The sequence below is a fragment of the Lontra canadensis genome, unplaced genomic scaffold, assembly GCF_010015895.1.
Source record: "Lontra canadensis isolate GAN:19392208 unplaced genomic scaffold, GSC_riverotter_1.0 scaffold41, whole genome shotgun sequence".
Classification (NCBI taxonomy): Eukaryota; Metazoa; Chordata; class Mammalia; order Carnivora; family Mustelidae; genus Lontra; species Lontra canadensis.
Genome location: NW_022631035.1, coordinates 7,383,208 through 7,402,692, shown reverse-complemented (window position 1 = coordinate 7,402,692; position 19,485 = coordinate 7,383,208). Strand labels below are relative to the sequence as shown.

The 19,485-nt window shown below is 56.8% G+C and overlaps 1 protein-coding gene across 1 annotated transcript; it reads right to left on the bottom strand.

Moving 5' to 3' along the window:
* Positions 1 to 1,075: 1,075 nt before the first annotated feature.
* CDC42EP4 (CDC42 effector protein 4) lies at positions 1,076 to 19,150 on the bottom strand. The gene is made up of 2 exons (XM_032870717.1): positions 18,793 to 19,150; positions 1,076 to 2,310 (listed from the first exon to the last, which is right to left on the bottom strand). Exon 2 carries the CDS (start codon positions 2,201 to 2,203, stop codon positions 1,121 to 1,123), a length of 1,083 nt encoding a protein of 360 aa, XP_032726608.1. The 5' UTR covers positions 2,204 to 2,310; positions 18,793 to 19,150; the 3' UTR covers positions 1,076 to 1,120.
* Between the last annotated feature and the right edge of the window lie 335 nt (positions 19,151 to 19,485).

Below are 19,485 nucleotides of genomic sequence, written 5' to 3'. Positions count from 1 at the left end.
AACCCTGGGCCGTACACCCAAGCTCCCACTGGATTCCCTGGGGCAGGGTGATGAGGACCAGAGAGAAATTTGAATTTCAAAAGAACAAATCATCCTTTTCTTTAGTGTAAGTATGTATCAAACACAGAGGGGGCATACTTATACTAAAAAATTTTCCTTTGTATGCCTGATATTCTAATTTATCTCGGCATTCTAGTTTTGTTCTGTTGCTACATCTGGCAACTCTATATACCCTTAGGGCCCCCCAAAGTGGGGGAGGGTTTCTGCCGGCACAAAGGCCTGAAGGAAGGGGAAGTAGTGTGTGCGTGGGGGGGGGGGGGGGGGGGGAGATCCAGTCAAAAAAGCTTTTATCCCTCCATAGGAATGATATATTATTTTTTAAAAAGTCATTTTCCAGGAACTTTCTATACTGGCTGCCTTCAACTGTTAATAGCTATGGGGCAGGAGGAGGGACAGACGAGTGCGGACACCCGCCCCACAGGTTCTAAATAAAGTTTGGAAGCACTTAGTATAAAGGTTTTCTAAAAGGATTTGATTTTCCTTCTGGCAGCAGACCTACTAACAACACTGTCCCAGATACCACTCTGGAAGGATTTAAACGTGACAAGAACAAACAAATCAACGTTGAAGCCAGTGCCCAACCTATTTCTAGTGTCTTCCTGGAAGAGCCCCTTCTAGAAAATTCCAGAAGCCTGAGGCCTCCTTTCGTTCCCCATCCTGTTCTCTTCCCCTAGAAGGGGCTGCGTTTAGTGCACACATTCAGTCCGGCTTTGCTCCGAGGGGCTCCAGGCTTGTGGTGCATGAACCCGGGATGAGGGACAGGGGGGTGCTGGGGGCCTGGGACCACCCTTCCTCCTGCCACAAGCCACCGGTCACAGGAGGAATGCCAGGAGAGGAAAGGGACAGCTGGTTCCTTCTGTCAGCCCCCGCCTGTCCCACAGTGCTCAGAAGGGCTGGGTGCTCCCTGCAGCCCTGGCCAGCTCCCCACAGCCCCCACCAGCGCCTCTCGTCCGGGAGGTCCACGGTCTGCAACCGAAGCCGGGCTCTTGGCTGCCCTGAACAGGGGACAGGGCAGGGAAGGGGGATGGTGGCTTGGGGGCAGCAGGGAGGCCGGGAGCCCTCACACTCGGATCTCCTCATCCTCCTCCTCGTCCATGAAGGAGAACTCCTTGTCGGGCTGCCGGGACAGCGGGGCCCGGGCCCTGTCGGGGCCCCGGGGGACTGGGCTGCGCTCATCCAGGACGCCCGAGGTGCAGCTGGACAGGGAGCTGCTGTCCCGCGTGGTGTGGCTGCCTTCACTGCGGGCCGAGCTGGGGCTGGGGGCCGCCGCCCACCCCTCGTCCTGGGGCAGGTCCGGGCCGGCCGCGCCCTCCTGCCTGGCCCTTGGAGGGCCCCCCGCCGGCGTTGCTGCTGCCGCCGCCGCTGCCGCCGCCGCAGTCAGGGGAGCCTGCAGGGTGCTGTGTGGTGCTGCGTCCCCGTCGTCATGGTAACCGCCATCCTCCTCCTCCTGTTCCCACTCCTCTTTGTCCATGATGCTGAGGACGTCGCCCAGCATGGAGGGTCCCAGGTCAATGTGGAAGGACATGATGGACTCGGCGTGCTTGAGCCCCAAGCCAGCCTTGGGCACGATGGGCAGCTCTGTCAGGTCCCCGAAGGCCTGCTCGTCCAGGAGGGGGTCCGGGGAGTGGGGGGCGGCCGCCCCATTCCGCCGGGGCCCAAGCTCCCCCTCGCCCACCTCCTCCTGGCCGCCCTCCCCGGAGCTCGCCTTCTTCACGGGGCTGGACGACAGGCTCTTGGGCAGCTTGCCAGAGCCCTTCTCGGCCGCCTCCTTCTCATTCAGCTGGGGCAGGGACATGGCGTTCTTGACGAACAGAGCCGAGTCCCGCAGGGAGCCCAGCATGTCCCTCTGCTCCCGGTCCCCCCTGGTCACCGACTGCGACCGCTTGCTGCCCCGGAACTTCCGGGACAGGAGGCTGCGTTTGGAGGACGAGGCGGCGGCCTGCTCGTCCAGGGACTCACCGTCCAGCTCGCCGGCCTTGCTGTTGAGGAAGGAGGTGTCCCCGAAGGCGTCCCCGGCCCGGCCCACGTGCATGGTGTGCCGGAAGTCGCCCAGGGGGGCGCTGATCATCTCGGCCGTGAGGTCCACGCGGGAGCGGCGCTTGGAGTGCACCGAGCTGGACACGAGCTGCTTGAGGATAGGCATCTTCCTCGGGGGATGACGGGGGAGCTCCCGGGGGCACGGCAGGCGGCTAGGGGGGTCAGATCTCAAGTCTGGCGGGTAGAGGGGGTGACGTGGAAGAGATCATAGGGCTGCAAGGAGAGAACAGCAGACAAAGGGTTAACCCCCACTGGCCACACAGCACCAAAGCCCAGTGGCCCAGAGAGGCTGCTACTCAAACCTCAGCCCTCCCACCAAAACCAACTCCCGTGAAATAAGCCGGCCATCAGCAATAGGCATCTCAACCCGCCTTACCTCCCCTAGCCCTGCCCAGGCACTCGGGTCAGGGGAGCGCTTTTTACAAAGCCGGGTGGAGGTCAGACATACTCCCCCTGAACCCACGAGAACAATGTCTGCCCCCAAGCCAGGATGCCACCAGAGCGAACGCAACCACACTGGAGGAGATGGAGGTACACAGGCGAGTCCACGTGGCAGTCCAGGGCTGGACACATGCTCTAAGTCCTTCCTGCTGTCTGACCTCAATCCCTGCAGTCAGGGGACACTTCAACCTGAGTCACAGTCCTCAGAGAAGGGAGCCAACAGGACGGGCCCCAGAGAGACGCTGCCGGACACACCTCCTCCCCGTGTGTGGGCGGCCAGGCTCACTTTGTGAATCAGAACTAGGGTAGGGCTGCCAAGACCCACAGGACCAGCTCCCCAGCCTCCCAGTCCTTGCTGGGTGTCCCATAAATGAGGAACCCGCCTGCGACCTCTCCACCGTGGCGCCAAGCTCTTTGCCGAAGACTCACTCTGTGCCTCTTGGAGATGAAGAGAACTGCGCCTGATTTCTTTAACCATCAGGGTGGGGGGCGGACAGGGTCCAGATGATTGGTCCCCGAGATCCTCAGACCCCCAGCAGAGGCTGGGCCATCTGAAAGCTAGAGGAACCACCCACATAGCTCCTGGCAAGCACCAAAATGAGGTCCTGTGTTGGAGCCAAACGGCCCCCTTGTCCTCCAGCGCGACCGGCTCCAGATGCTAAAGCTGGTAGTGTAGGGCTGAGAAGGGTGGGGAGATGAGGTGTTGCCCCCCAGTCTTGCCAACAGTTCTCAACTCTACCTTCATGGCAGCCCTACCCTTCCCACCGCAAAGGACAACCTGTAGGTACCCCACTGGTTTCCTCCTCATCCCCAACGCTGCCCCCCACATCCCACCTGACCCCTGACACGAGCCCGGAGGATGCCCATTTTTCCCCTTCTGCCCCTCTCCAGACCATTCGTCACCGTTTATCTAAAACAAAACCCCTCCAGGACTCCACAGCGCAGACCCCTAGATCTGCCACCAGTCCTCGCCTCCCTCCCTCCTCAATGCCATTCCTTGCTGTCCTCTACCTCTGCCCTGGGCTCCCTGCCCCTGGGTGGCTGCCTCCTGGACTCCAGGACTGGACAAATGCAGGTCCCTGGTAGATACCCTGTCACCTGCCTCACCCAACATCCTTCAGGGCTCAGATGACATGTCACTTCTGGGAAACGCCCTCTCGGCCACCTCTCCTCTGGCCTCCCAGCACTCTGGACGTCCCCGCTCCCACAGGCACTGCTCCCTCATTCTACTCCCGCCCACCGGGCTGTAACCTGCCCACTGGACACGAGCTTCCAGAGCGGGTCTGATGGACCTGCTCACCGCTGACGCCCACTGAGCGGACCCACGGAAGGAACACCTTCCTTGGCCATAGTCTATGGACTCTTAAACTCATGGCCAGACTATGGGCCATAGTCTGTGGACTCTTAAACTCATGGAAAGTACTGGCCTCAGGGTCATCCCCTCACCACTGTTGAGAAGAGGGTCACCCTATGTGACCCTCTGGGCCAGCCATGGGCTCTCAGGCCAAACTTTGGGGGAAAACTCTCTTTGGCTAAAAAAGAGAAAGGGAGTCTGCAGTTGGCTTCAGACTTGGTAGGAACGGAAGGAAACCAAACCAGGTTTCCAGGGATACTCTGACACTAGAGAACCCCTCAGGCTTCCATGGCCACCCACCAAGCAAGAATGGAGAGGGCTCATGAACCTGTCTGCCTCTAATCACAGAGTCCTGGGATTTCAGAGACCTGGGAGGGAAGGGACACCCAGGGTAGCCCCAGAAAATAGGCGTACTGAAGCCAAGTGACTTATCCAGGTTTGTGCCCCAGAGGGTGGAGCTGGGCGAGAAGCTGGTCTCCTGGTCTAGTGCTCTCTACTCTGCTCCAGACCTTTCTCTGGCCTTTGGTGGGTAGCGCCGCTCATCAGTTACCATGACCCACAGAATGCCCCCCACCCCGCCCGCTTCCAGGTCAGGGGAGCCCAGAGAGAGGAGGAGTCTGGATGCTTCCTTCCTCAAATGTCTCCAGCATCTCCAGGCTTGCCAAATGTCCCCGGGACGGGGGGCGCAAACAGTTCTGAACACAGCTATGGAATTAAAACTTCTGCTATTTACCACGTACACACACACAGAAAGTGGAGAGGCAGGGCAGGGGGCATGAAGGGCTAGAATCGTGGGAACACAGCCGTGAACTTGCAGAGGTGCGGGAAGGGTTTCAAGGCAATGGCAGGAATCCCCAGACTCAGTGAGCAGCCAGCCCCTTCTGAAGCCACTTCCCTTCTGAAGTGCTCCTCCTCACAGAGAAAAAGACAAACCACAGGACCCAGCAGCCAGGGCCTCAGCAGACCTGGTAAAGAGCTCTGTGGCCACTCACAGGGTCCTGGTACTCTGGCCATCGTGACTATGGGACAGGAGGGTCCCATCAGCCCCCACTTCTATCCTGGTGGGCAAAAAAAGGAGAACAGGTGAGAGAGGCCAGCAGGGACACCCGAGGGTCAGCCCCCAGCACCTGGCTCGGCCCTATGCCCCGGAAAGAAAGCGAAAGTCTGGCCAATGCTATCTTCTGCTTGTGGTCTCACTCTCTGGGGGTGGGAAGGAGGGTTTTTGGCTCATAAAAAACCAAAGCATCTCCAATACCCAGCGTGAAAAAGTCTCAAGAGAGCTGGGGCCTGTACGAGTCACCTACCTGTCCCACTGCCTAGCTCGGAATCCGGGAGTCTGGCCCAGGTCTGGGTCTCTGGAATCCTAGAGCTCAGACCCGACCTGCCAGGCTTCAGGGCTGGTGAGAACCCTAAGCTCTGAACACAGAACAATGTGGGGGTGAGGAATACTGAGATTAAGGACCAGCAGGTGGCCGGGCAGGTCAGGGGGCGGTCAGGATACCTAAGAGCCCACCAGGAAGGGAATTGTGCCAGAGAGAGCTGGCTGTGTCTCTGGCAGGGGGTGTTGCTAAGTGAGATGACTCAGCTCTGGGGAAGTGGCTAAAATAGGCTGCCCGATGACAGGGTGGCCACTCCCCACAGCCTGCCCAGGGTGGGGCACCCCTCACCCCAGCCCGGAAGCCACATCCCACTTTCCTGGCAGAGCAAAGGAAAACCCTAGCAGGAATTCACGGCTCTCCCTCACTCTCCCCAGCCTCTGATGGGACTAGACTCCCCTACCCTTGACCCCACCAACCACAGAACATTCCTTTAGGGCAGGAGCAGGGAGCCCTTCCTGGAAGGCCAGGCCCCTAGGTTGGTTTACCCCGACCACACCCGCGGCTCAGTTCTGCTCCTGGGACTCCAGAGGACAGCTCTCACCTGGACCCCTCCCCCATCCTTCCTGGCCCGTCACACACAGAGCACCGGCCTCCCAGATCAGCCAGTCCAGCAGCAGCTAGACAGACAGAAGGACAGGCTAGACGAATCCACAGCTCCCAAACACCCAGGCCCTGGCCAGCTGCTGGCAGCCCGACCGAGGCAGGAGATAGAACTAAGCTCTCTGGTGGCAGAGGGTCAAGCTCCCCACTTCTGCAGCTGTCCTGCGGGTCACCCTACTCAGAGGACACACGCTTCAATGCCCACCGCATCGCCCCTGGGTGGCTGTCCCTCCATCGGCTCCGCCGAGCTGTCCTAATGCCCATCCGGGGCCAGCGCTGAGCAACATGCCTGAACAGAAGGGAGTACGTGGTAAAGGACGGCCTGTCGTGGCTGGGAATGGCTACAGGAGGCTTCATTCATTCACTCATTCATTCATTCATCAACTTCCTGCAACCCGTCAATTTCCCATACTCTTTTAGGCCCTGCAGGCAGAAGGGCAGTGAGAATCACAAGCTGGATAGGCCCCGGGCCTTCCTGGGGCATGTGTGTACTGTGAGTGCGGCTGGGCAGGGAACAGGGCCCTACGGACCCAACTAAGACAGTCTCTCGCAGTCCTCGGCGCCCAGAGGGAAGGAAATGAGGAAACGGGAGCCAATGTGGGTGTTACAGGACGGGGGGGTGGGCCCTCTGAGGAAGAGGCTCTGTGGGCTGAGGAACGGGAAGATGGGAAGGAACCAGGCAGGTCAAGGGCCACCGGGTGATAGCACAGCCTCTGCAAACACCCAGAAGTGGGAAGAAGCTGGTGGAGCTCGAGGAACAGAATGAAAACCCAGGGGCCACCGGCCCGGCAGGAGCTCGGATGGTGTTCTAGGTATGAAAGGAAACCAACAGGTAGTTCCTGAGCAGGGAAGTCATCCAATCGGTGCATCTGGAGCTTTTCATGGCGGCCGGCTCTGCAGGCATGGAGAGCAAGCAGGGGCTCAGGGCAAAGAGAATGAGGGCCAGGAGATGGACACGGTGAGGAGGTGGACGGGGGCCCGGGGGGCGCATTCAGGGCATGTTCTGGAGGTAGGGGCGCCAGGAACTGCTGAGGGCGGAAAGGGGAGAAGAGAGAAAAGGCAGACGGGGCAAAAGGCGAAAGGGGGGACGCCTGGGTGGCTCAGTTGGTTAAGCGGCTGCCTTCGCCTCAGGTCGTGATCCCAGCGTCCTGGGATTGAGTCCCACATCGGGCTCCTTGCTCAGCGGGGGGCCTGCTTCTCTCTCTGCCTCTGCCTGCCACTCTGTCTGCCTGTGCTCGCTCTCCTTCTCTCTCTCTGACTAATAAATAAATGAAATCTTAAAAAAAAAAAAAAAAAAAAAGGCGAAAGGGGCCTTCCAGGCCCCATGCCAAGCGCCACAGGCCTTCTGCGGTGCCAGGTCTCACCCAGTGGGCTACGGACCCTCTGCCAGGTATGCAACTGACATGCCACCACCAGGGAGAGGTTCATTTGGCCAGAACGGGGCGGGGAGGCATCTGCCACACGGCGACTGCCCTCTGGAGCCACACAGAGAAGGGCTCGTGCGAGCACTGCAGGGAGACGTGGGCCGCTGGACCCCGGAAGAGGTTACGGGCTCTGGCCTGTGTGGCCAGAGAGAGAGTCGGTGCTTTCTGGAACACTTGGCAGCCTTAGCCTGACAAGATAAGACGCGCCAGCCGAAGGCCAGAGAGAGCTTCCCTCTGGCCACAGGACAAGGGCTGCCGTGAATGGGAGCGAGCTGGGGACACTTTGATCCACACTGTTACAAGGGGCGGGCGGAAGGAACCTCCACGGGGGCTGTGGTATCCTTTTAGCTGACTTTGGTACTATTTGGAATATTTTACTTCCTTCACGTGCCCTGCAAAAGCCCTCAGATTTGAAAGCGTGCTATCTGCACCGGGAGATTAAGAAGCACGGTCTCTGAGCCTGAACAGTCTTTAAAAAAAAAAAAAAGCTCAGAATGGGAACATGGTCTTTGGTGACCCCTCACTGTACCACCTGCGTTTCTGTGTCAAGTATCTCCTTAAGATCCTGGGAATGGAGCAACCAGTCTCTCAGAGACGGTGAAGCCACATTAAGGGACCCGCCGAGGTCACGGACGGGAGCCAAGCCTTTGTCACCACACCAGGACTCTGGCCACTACCATGGTTTCCCTAAATAACGGCTTGAAAATGAGTATGATTCAGCCACTTCTCCAATGGGAGCCCTACCCTATGGAACGATTTCAAAAAGCAGGGGGGAAAGTCACATACCCAGATATGCACAGAAGCCTTCTTTATAATCTCGAAAGGCCGGAAACCACCTAACAGCCCGGAATAAGGAACTGGCTGTTAACGGACTGACACGCAGCCACGAGGAGGAGGGCGATCACGAAGACTGGGCTGCCACATGGGCCACTGGTGACCATGGGCCATCACATGGGAGGGGGGAGAAACAGGCAGGGCTTACACTGGTCTACACAGAGTGATCCAAGCCTACACCAACAGAGGCTTAAAGGAGTTACGTCAAGCTCGAGAGGACACGGGCATTTTGTTTGTTTCCTTTAATGTGGTAATGCTATTTTCATAACAACACCAGTAATAATAATAATATCCCAAAGCATCAAAGGCTTAAGAGAAAGATGTTCATTTCAACACCATCTCAGAAGGGGCTGGTTCTCAGGCTCAGGACAAGGCCCTGAGCTTGGGTCTTGGGTTCACGCTCTTTGCGTGAATATGTCCCCCCACCCCCACCAGGGATGTCTGTTGTCCCTCCCTCCCTGCCCCCCAGCTGGAAGGATGCATTTATTCCAAGTCCTGTGGGAGGAGGAAGGGGGCAATCTACAGCAACCTGAACCAAGGGGAGACACGGAGATTAGGACTCCCCCGAAAGAACTCTCTCTCCAACAGCTGCTTCCTGATGCTTGAGCCTCTTTGACTAAGCAGGAGAAGAAAGATAACGATCATCCCCTCTACACCGTCACCGGAGACTGGCCAATTTCCAGTGCCACTAAAGCTCCAAGTTGGAGGCCAGCCTCCCACATGGGTGATCCCACAGCAGGATCCTAGCCAAGATGCCCTGGGCAGGTTCTGCCTCTGCTGCTTCTACAGCCCTAGCTCAGCTCATCGGGAGGCTGCGAGGGAGCAGAGAAAAAGGCTGGGGTCCCACAGGACCACCAGCACTCACAGTGCTCCCACAACTAGCCAACCATCACATCTTGTGCGGACAGAGCAATACTATCATTTACTGGTGTCTGCCACACGCCAGGTGTTGCGCTAGGAAAGGGGAAACTCATGCCCCTCTCCCTGCAAGTAGGGTGTCAAGATTGCCCCCATTTTACAGAAAGGGAAACTGAGGCTCAGATGGCGTCAGCCTCACCCCACACAGATCACTCTCACAGCTACTAAATGGTGACTTAAGCTCACTTCCGGCCGACCTCAGATACACGGTTTTCTGAATGAGATGAGGCCTCCTGGCCCATTCAGATGTCCCCAGCCAAGAATGTCCCCATGGAAGATGGGGGTGGGATGGCACTGGGGAGGCTGGTTCTTGGAAGACCCCTAGAACCAGGACTCTCTTGGATGGGTTTCCCATCAGAGACCTGCTCTCAGGGATGGCTCAAATGGGCTCCTTACTTAGGATCTCATTTCAGCCTTCTGCTCAGAGCAACCTCCCCATGTTTGGATTCCCTGGGAGGGGAGACGTGGGGGGTGGGGAGGACCACACTGGAGCAGGACTCCCCTGGCACATTTAGGAGTGGGCTCAGCACGAGGCCCTGTCTCCAACATTTCTCAGGTCTGTCCTACTCTAGGCCCCATTGTGTGTTTCATGGGCCTTCCCCAGCCAAGAAGGAAGACCAGAGCCTTGACCAGGCTGGGTGCCCTGTGCTCGCTTGGCCACCCGCCTGCATGCCCATCCCGACCAGGCTCCCTGACCCAAGGGTGCCACTGCCCAGCCACGCTTAGGCAGATCCCATCTCCTGGAGATGGATACTCCCTGCTTCCTGGAAGAAAGCGAAAGTGAACGAGGCCCAGTTCCAATACCTGCTTCCCCCTGGGGGATCCCTGCTGGGGGAGTGGGAAGCAGGGTGAGCCCGGCCCAGCTCCTCAGGACACCAGGCTCTTGCCAGAGCAGGGCTCACTCCACATACTCTGTACCATGCCTTCTCAGTGACTTCTGCCTTCTGCTGCCTCTCTAGGGGTTATTAAATAATTTATAGCTACACTGTCCAGTGGGACAGCACCAGCCTTATGCGGCTACAGAGCATCTGAAATGTGGGGAGTCCAAACGGACATGTGCTAAGGGGTGAAACATACAACAAGACTTCAAAAATTTGGAATGAAAAAAAATATACAAAACAGCTCATTACATTTTGCTATTGATTACATGTTAAGATGATAACATTTTGGGGTACCTGGCTGGTTCAGTTGGTTGAGAGTCTTGATTCTGGCTCAGGTCATGATCTCAGGGTTGTGGGATCGAGCCCCATTACAGGGCTCTGTGCTGGGTGTGGAGCCTGCTTGGGATTCTCTTTCTCCCTCTCCCCACTCCCTCTGTCTCTGCCTACCCTGCACCATTCCCCTACCACCGCCTCAAAAAAAAAAAAAAAAAAAACCAATACTCTGAATGTGTTGGGCTAATATATTAATCTCACTTATCTCTTCTTACTTTTTAAAATGTAGTTATTAAAAGTGGAAATGATATATGAAACTTACAGAACCTTCCATGGCAGGTAGATAAATAGAGACCCACTGTTCACATTTGGGTGAAAATATTTACACGTTAACAAATTTTAAACTAAGTTATTTTAAATTAAGTACTAAATTCCTGAATTATATACCTAGTGGGCCACTAAGGAATGCCAGGTTATTTCCATTTTGTCTGAACTCTGTAACAAAAATCCTTCCTAGCTAAGTTGGCACAAGTCCTTATTCCAGAGGATACATATAAGTGAGTTAAGTAACTTTTGTTTCTTACTGTTAACTTGTTTTCCGGAAGGTTCTACCAAAGTTACAGTTCTACCAGCACAGGATGATGGTGTCCAGTACTAGGTGTTACACCTTCTTTAGCTAGAAACAAAAACAAGGGGCGCCTGGGTGGCTCAGTGGGTTAAGCCACTAACGGCTCAGGTCATGGTCTCAGGGTCCTGGGATCGAGCCCCGCATCATGCTCTCTGCTGCCTCTCTGCCTACCTGTGATCTCTCTTGTCAAATAAATAATAAAATAAAAAACAAAATAAAAAAACAAACAGTAACCAGCACACTTGCAAACTTGTAATTTGTACTTCTTTCACTATTAAGGAGGGTGAGCATTTAAAACCTGTTATCATTGGCTTCTGTATCCTTTCTCTTGGGAATGGTTTGTTGAAATCATTTGCCCATTTTTCTGGGGAAGGGTTTTACCTTTTCCAATGGATTTGTAGGACTTTTTTTTAAAGTATTATATAATTCTTTATATACAGATACCTCCTACTCACAACTGTATTTCCAGACTCCCCTTTGTGTTCACAGATCTGTTGATTTCTAAACCAGGTCTACACTGCTGCTCTGTAAAACGTGTTTGAGCATCTAGTAGGGTAACATCCCTACTTAACTTTTTTCTTTTTCTAAAATGCTCTTGTTTTTTTTCTAATGTTGTTACTCTTCCAGATGGACTTTAAAAACATAAATCCCCAAAGAAATCCTGGTGGGATTATGTTGAACAGAAAGGAAATAAGAAATAAACTTGGAGAAGAATAGACTTGATTGCCACATCAAATCTTCAGGCCATTGACTCAAGTCTTCTGGATACCCTCCATGAAATGTGGTGGGTTTTCTTCCTACAAGTCGTACACGGTCCTGGTCATGTTTATTCTGGGTCATTTAATGCCCTCTTATTGTTCTAAGTGGGTTCTGCCTCCTGCTGCTTTTCCACAGCTATAGGTTCTGACCGTCATAGCTGGTAAATGGGGAAGCTACAATCTTGATTTATACATATTTAATGTCCACCCTACTAAATTTGGACTGTCTAGCACACAGGGAATCAACGTTAGAGTTGGACCTTTTGAGCCCTGCAACTAGACAAGCCCATCATCTGCAACTAGTAGTAATTCTGTCTCCTCCATTCTTTATTCTTATCTTATTACATCTGCTACAATTGCCAATGTAACATTGAATAACACTGCTGACAGGAAGCACCTGTTCTTGGCACTCGACAGTAATATTCTCAACTTCCGGCAACCAATAAAGTAACTGCTGGTCACACAATCCTTTATTTTAAATATTTAAACTTAAAAATTGACGCTAGATGCAGTTTTGGGAAAACTTATGTTTAAAACATACTTGCGTAAATGAATCTGCTTTTTTGGCCCCGAACTTCAGGAGATTCAAATTCAGATTAAGTATTTGTGAAATTTAGCATCTAAGTGAGGATGTGCTACAGGAGCGAAATACACACTGGATTTTTTGAAGACTTTCTACGATAAAATAATGTAACATCTCACTCATTGTTTATGACTATGCAGTGAAATGGCAATCTTTTGGATATGTACTATGTTAAATAAAACATTAAAATTAATCTCATCGGTCTTCAGTTTTTAAAATGTGGCTATCAGAGGACGGAAGGCTACTTATGTGGCTAGCGTGGTACTCCACAGGCAGTGCTGTTCCAGAAGGATCTCTGCGAACCATGATGCTCACCACTGGATCAAGAGACATTCCTGTTCATTTCAGAAAACTTACAGTTCTTACAGTTCATGAACAAATGAAGCCAGTAACTCAGCCAGGCTCAGTTGTAGTAGGGAAAATGTGCTATAGCTTAATTTACCCTTTAATGGCTGGAAAACACAGAAGCAGCTGTCCTACCTCGCTCAGACAGTGACTTGTACTCAAGGGAACTGTGGAATAACATTTCCCAGACTGGGCTGTGGCGGCTCTCAGGCCGGTGCCTAGGAAGCCACTCTGGGCAGGGATATCCTAGCCCCGACCTGTGGATCTCAGGTGGATAGGCCCTTCCTGGACCATGGGTCACCGCAAATACAAGAAACAGAAATCACATTCCCTGAGCTTTCATTCCGCACCAGGCAGCTGCTTTATCCTGACTACACACTGCCTTTAAAAAAAATAATAAATAGGTGCGCCTGGGTGGCTCAGTGGGTTAAAGCCTCTGCCTTCGGCTCAGGTCGTGATCCCAGGGTCCTGGGATCAAGCCTCACATCGGGCTCTCTGCTCAGCATGGAGCCTGCTTCCTCCTCTCTCTCTCTGCCTGCCTCTCTGCCTACTTGTGATTTCTGTCAAGTAAATAAAATCTTCAAAATAATAATAATAAAAAATAAAAGTAATAACACCATCCTGTTTTCTTCCCCACAATCCCATTGAGTTATCACCACCCCATTTCGCAGATAAGAAAACTGAGGCTAAGAGATTGCCTTGAGTCCCCAGGCCACAGACACTTGCTAGGGACAGAGCAGAGAGAAGGCTCTTGAGATCTGCCTGATTCTGAACCCTGGGCTTTTCCCCCTCCACCAGAAGGGGCACCACGGCGGGTCAGAAGCCATGCTGGGGCCCCTGAAGGTTCTGGATGCACGAACACCCACAGGATACGCATTTTTAGAAAAATTTATTTATTCATTTGACAGAGAGAGAGAGATCACGAGCAGGAGGAGGGAGAGGCGGAAGGAGCGGGAGAAGCAGACTCCCCACTGAGCCAGGAGACCAACATGGGGTTTGATCCCAGGACCAGGAGATCATGACCTGAGCCAAAGACAGTCGCTTAACCACCTGAGCCACCCAGGTGTCCCAGGATACATAGTGCTACACAGCATTTCAGGTTAAAATGTCTCTAGTCTGGGCACGCCACTCCAGGGAAAAGTGCAGATAAATCCTGGGAAACACAGACCACAGCCAGCTACCAGAAGCCTTGCCCTGCTCCTGCAGGGCTGGGAACAAGCCACTCTGCCCTCCAGCTCCTTCACCTTTATCCCTGTATCCACCTCCCTCCTAATCCTGCGCTTCTGGGCCAGGGGAGGGAGGCAGGGAAGGCAGTGGGAGTGGGAGGGAGAAAGCCTCCTCACCACCTGGGAGTTAAAACAGCTCTGGAAAAAAAGAGAAGGCATGACCCATGACCCCTTGGTGGGGGAGGACAGGAAGCTACAAGGGAGTCAAGATGAAGAGCCAGTGACTCAAGGGCATTCAGCAACTCGGCTAGTGGAGGCGCTCTTCCTGGAGACGTGTTTCCCCTAGCCTGTCCTGGGACAGACGGACGGATACAAGCACCGCACCGGGTTGCCATCACAGAGGAAGAGCTGGGAGAGAGGAAGAGGTGCCAGGGGGTTGGTGGGGGGCTCCGGATCAGCAGCCCGAGCGCAGGGCAGGTCTCCCTCACCTGGGAGGGGCCCCCTTGCTCCTCCCTCCTGCCCAGAGCTCCTGCCTCAGAAAGAACGTGGCTGGGCTTGAAATCAGATATGCCAAGCCCTGTTCAGTTTCACTTCCCTTCTCCTGAGTGTACAGTGCTCAGCGGAGGAGTGGGGACAATGGAGAGGACACTTGGCTCTTGGCTCTCAGAGGGGACAAATGGGTCTATACTCGCTCCAGAGCAGGCTGCGAATGGGTGGGTCTTGGCCTTGCCAGGGTGCATGCAGGGTACAGGCAAAGAGCATGGACCCGGGAGCCAGGTGCCTCCCAGCCTGGCCACACGGGGCGCCTGCTGCGCACTAGCTTATAGCTTTCCAAGTGATCTGATCCATGATAGCACGGACCTCCCAATGTCACCGCCGAGGAGGTGAGTGCTCACCTGTGTGCCGAGGAGGTGAGCGCTCACCTGTGTGCCATGGAGGTGCTGTGACGTGTTCTCTCTCCCTCTCAGTGCATACCCCGTGTCTGTATCTGGAGAAGCAGGAGGAAAATTCCAGCACCCCCAGTGACCGACGCTCTGGCCAAGTTCAGAAGGACACGTGATGAACCCGGGACACCTACCTCAGTGTCATCTGACAATACCCCATCCAAAAGGGTCCAGGGCTGACCCTTTTCGAAGTCCTTGGAGGGTCCCCGCGATGAGGCATTGCAGGGAGAGGGAAACTCCAAGCTTCTGAGGCCCGGCATGGGGGACTCTAGTCCCCCCCAGCCACAGATCCAGCAACCTGAGACCTGGTTTCCCTGCCCACCTGACTTCCACCTTCCCGATCTTTTGTGTTGCAGGAGGGAAGAGCCTGGCTTCTCAGACAGGACTTAACACTCTTTCTGATTTCAGCTTGATGGGGGGTGGGGAGAGATGAGACAAAGGTGGGATAAAATAGCTCCCTGCCCTTCCTCTCTAGGATGAGGGCTGGATAACTCAGGAATCTGGGGGCGCTCTGGGGGCTACCAGCAACCGATAAGGCGCAAACCCTCCACATTCTCCACCCCTCCCCCCAATAAAACACTGCTTGGTCCATAGGACCTAATCCAGCTCTCAACAGAGATGTAGAGGCTACAGTGGAGCCCAGAAAAGGCTCCTTTTGTGTCCTCCGGGCCCAAAAGGGAGCCCATTCCTCAGCCTGGGAGCCTGAGTAGAGATTTCCAGTGCCCCCGTTCCTGGAGAAGGTGGAGGGGTCTGGATGCCAGGGCTTGCCACCCTGGCACGGAGCCCCAAGCTGCAAGCTGGCAGTGCCTGGGGGAGACTCTGATGTACGTTTCTGGAAGGGAGCCCAAGGCTCCACAAGCAGCGTATTTTAAACCTGAGCTTCGAGGACACGCCAAGTGGGAATGTGGGCAACTAATAGCTTCAACTTCCTTTGTCATGCACGGCGAACAGACAAGGGCCACATCCAGCCCCATACCAGTCCCTCCTGGAGCCACCATCCACCTCCCTGTCTGGAGAAGGCTGGCACGGGTCTGTCCTCCCCTGAGCACCCCAGAAGTCCTCTCCAGAGCAGGCCTTCAGGACTCTGCCAGCTGGCTCCAGAGTTTGGTTCCTTTTCCCAAGGTTGAGGAAAAGCCTCCAGGACGTAGGTCAGAAGACCTAAGCTTGGGTCAGCCCTCTCTCAGCATCCAGGGCAAGATTGCGTAAGCCCCATCCCTCCGCCCCCAGGCCTTATCTCTTGCATCAACCCAGATCCTGTTCCTCCAAGGGACAAGACTCCTCCCTCCCCACCTAGGGCCAAGCTGCTCTGAGCCTGTGGAACTTCCAGCTGGAGACATTGCCCAGCAGGAGTTGTTGGCTCTCCACTCCCACCGGCCCAAACCAGATAAGGGAAGAAAGATAGGGTGGAGAGTGAAGGAGGGGGGAGGGGGAGAAAGAGAAAGCCGACTCGTGAGCCTGGCCAATATCAAACACCTTGCCTGCCACACCTGGGCACAGCCTATCTCAGCCACAGAAATCAATCAGCTGCTCCAAAGGTGGAGGGGGCTGGAATCCTTGAACCAGAGCCAATCTGGGGCCCTTCCCGGAAAGCGCCTGACTTGTCAAGAAGGGTCTAAGATTCCTCTCCCAGGTCAACATCTGCTGGGGGTGGGGGTGGGAGAGCCGGCCCATTTTGTAATTAGACTCTCCTTCGCTTAGGACTCCGTGGACTCCAGTCCTGGGAGGGCTGGACAGTCAGTCTCTAAGGGGCAGGAGAACAGAAGTCAATTTGGGTCCGCACACCTGACTGGGATGAGCACTGGTGGGTGGGCATGTGTAAGACAGCCATGAAAGCGAAAAAGAGGGGTCAAGAGAAAAAATGGCAGAAACCCCAGATAACAGAAAGAATGTTCCAAGCGGAGGACTGAGCGAAGGCTTTTATATGAACCCTGGCTCGACAATGAGCAGGGGATCTGTGAGCTCAGGAAAGAGACATCAGAAGGGCTGGGATTCACCCCAAACTGCCACCTCTTGGGAACAGACACACCTGATCACACCAGCCCACTCCCAGTCCCTACGTGGGTTGCCAGGACCCGGGAGGGGGGGGGGACCAGAACCCACTGGTCTATCTGCCCTAGGTTCACGGAAGCCCCCGTTGTGGGAAGTAGCAGCTGTACTCAAGGAGGAGAGGGGCGAAGTCCACACTTGGAGGAGATAAACACCCTAATCAGTCAGTCACATGGGCAGCTCACACAGGCCAACTGGTGAAAATGGGAGACCACATGGCACCCCCACACTGGTGGGTCCTAGCTACCTCACAGGCAGCGAGCCTCCCAAGACTCCAGAGAATGGCCCATTACTCCGGGAGCCTGGGAGCCACCTAGAGGCCTGGATGGGCCCAGCCTTGGGCCAGCAAACTCCCCATTTCTGGGGGAAACCCACAGCTCGGCTTCCCCTTCCTTTGTGCCCTGTTCTTTGTTCTCTTAAAATTCAGTCCGTCCTGCTGGTGGTCCCCTCCTCCACCCCAGCCTCGGAAAAGGGGCGGAGGCGGCGGGGAGTTATTAGAAACCCTGACTGCTCCAAGAAGTTGCATTACAAGGGGGCCCTCCTGCGCCGGGGCCCCTCATTGTTTACGCTGGCTGCAGGGGGAAAGCGCCCCCTGGTCCAGATGGCCGCCGGGGGTGAGGATGAGGGAGAGCCTCCCTCCAGCACCACAAACCCTCTAGAGAGAAGCAGCAGGCTGCAGCGGCTCGGGGACCCTTTCCCTATACAACCGCGCGGATACACACCGGCCAAGAATAGGCGCCGCGGCCGCAGCGGAGGGCGTGGGAGCCAGTCAGATTGCAAAGGGCGACAAGAAAAGAGAAAGCATTGTATTTCCCCTCCATTCTCCTAGGGACAGAAAGAAAACTTCCAAAGCCCGGGCTGCAGTATCTCTACGGGAAACACCAGGAATCTGGTTTGAGTTAGCAGAGCACCCCTCCCCCCCAAGCCACACGCGCGCGCACACACACACATACACACGCGCGCGCGCGCGCGCGCGCACACACACACACACACACACACACACACACACGCTCATAGTGCTCCCGCTCAGTCCTCTCCCAGGAACCCGCCCAGCTACAGCCCTCCAGCCCCGGCTCCAGCTTCTCGCCCGGCTCCCCCAGTCCCGAACTCACCCGCGGCGGCCCAGCCCGCAGGGCAGCTGACGGGGTACGCACCGGAGACAGGGACAGTTTTGTACCCCCCGGCTGGGGGCGCTCCGGGGAGGGGGCGGAGCCACCGACGGCTGCGACCGCGGCTCCACCGCCCCAAGCGGGTGATTAAATCATTAACCGAGCGCTGGCGGCCGTCGGCCCGGCCCGCAGCGCTTGGCCCCGGGCGCACCCGGCGCGCCGACCCCGCGCGTAGCCCCTCCGCGGGGCAGCGGGCTCGGCTGCGCCCCACCCCGCCCGGAGGCGCCGGGGCCTCTGCCGCCCGGGCCTCCCCCGCCGCGGCCTCCAGGTCTTCCGAGGCGGCGGGCGGGGCGGGAGCCCGGGGGGGGGTTGGGGAGAGCAGTGTTTGTTTCCCCGGCCGGTCCCTTCTAGGCAGCTCCTTCCCTCTTTCCTCCCCGACCCGGGGACACTGGGTGGCGTGTGCTGCAGTGTGTGTACGAGAGCGAGCGCGTGTGTGCACGCCTCCGCCACTACCCGCGAAGAATTCGGCTCTTAACCACCGAGAACTCCGGGCGCACACACGCCCCCCTCGCGGGGACGGCTGGCAGCGCGCGGCGGTTGTGGTGCCCTTGCCCGCTCCGGCGCACGCCCCACTTCCCCGCCCGCGGATGGACCTTTAAAGCCGGGAACCCCCGTCCCCCCCGCCCCAGCAGCGCCCTGGGCCGGACGCCGAATCCCAGTCTGGGGAAAGGAAATCGAGGCGGAGCGCGGCTTCCCCGGCTCTCGGCCGCCCCTCCTCCCCAAAGCCCGATCGGCTCGGACAGGGGGTGCGCGGCTCCGGGTCCCAACACCAGGGCCGCCCCGCACGCGCCCCGGCCCAGCCCTTCCACCCGGGGGCGGGCGCAGGAGTGGGGGTCTCTGGGCTCTCCTCCCCGCCCCTCGGCCTCCTCTGCAGGCGTTTTCCATCCTCTCCGCCCCTCTGGGGGCCTCGAGCCCACCCAGGCCTCGCAGGGCGAAGGCGGCTGTCGCCTACCTGGGTCCCCAGAGACGCGAGCGCCGGGCCGGCGTGGCTGCGCTGTCCCCTCCGTGGGCTCCGAGCGGCACCGGGGCTGGAGGCCCATGTCAGCGCCGGCGTCGGTTTCCCTCTGGCTCTCCGGCTTTCTGGGCGGCGAGCCTCCCGGACACTCCCCTTCCAGGCTCCTCCCGCGCCCTCCCGCCCGCGCCCTCCGCGCTGAAGTCACGGCGCCGCCGCAGCCAATGGCGGCTGCGAACCCCCGCCCGGCCGCTTGGCCTCCTCGGTTCAAATCTGCCGGTGTGAGACCGTCGGAGCTCCATGTGGGGAGGCCGGCCGGGAGCCGGGGCGCTGGGGTCCCGGGGAGCCCCGGGGTGTCCAGGAACCAATATTCCCGGGCCCCTGCCTCCCGGCCCGGCACCCACGGGAGACGGGAGCCCGGGGGTCTGCGCTGCTAGGCCAGTGGATTCCGTCCCGGACCCTTCCTGGGATCGAGAGGGGCGGGGAGGGGCCGGAGCGAGGCCAGCCCCGAGCGGGTGCAAGAGGGGGGTTTGGGCGGGGTGACCTGGCTTTGATCGGCCAGCTTTCCGGAGGCCCGAGTCCTGTGCCGCCTAAGTATCCGCGGAGACTACGTTCAAGTTCTGCTCCGAGTGAACCTCTGGGACGATGAACTCCCGAGCCCCAGAGGAGCAGGCCTGGTCTGCTCTTCCCGCT

Excerpts from the sequence above, each read along its gene's own strand:
- CDC42EP4 (XM_032870717.1), bottom strand. The coding sequence starts at position 2,203 with ATGCCTATCCTCAAGCAGCTCGTGTCCAGCTCGGTGCACTCCAAGCGC.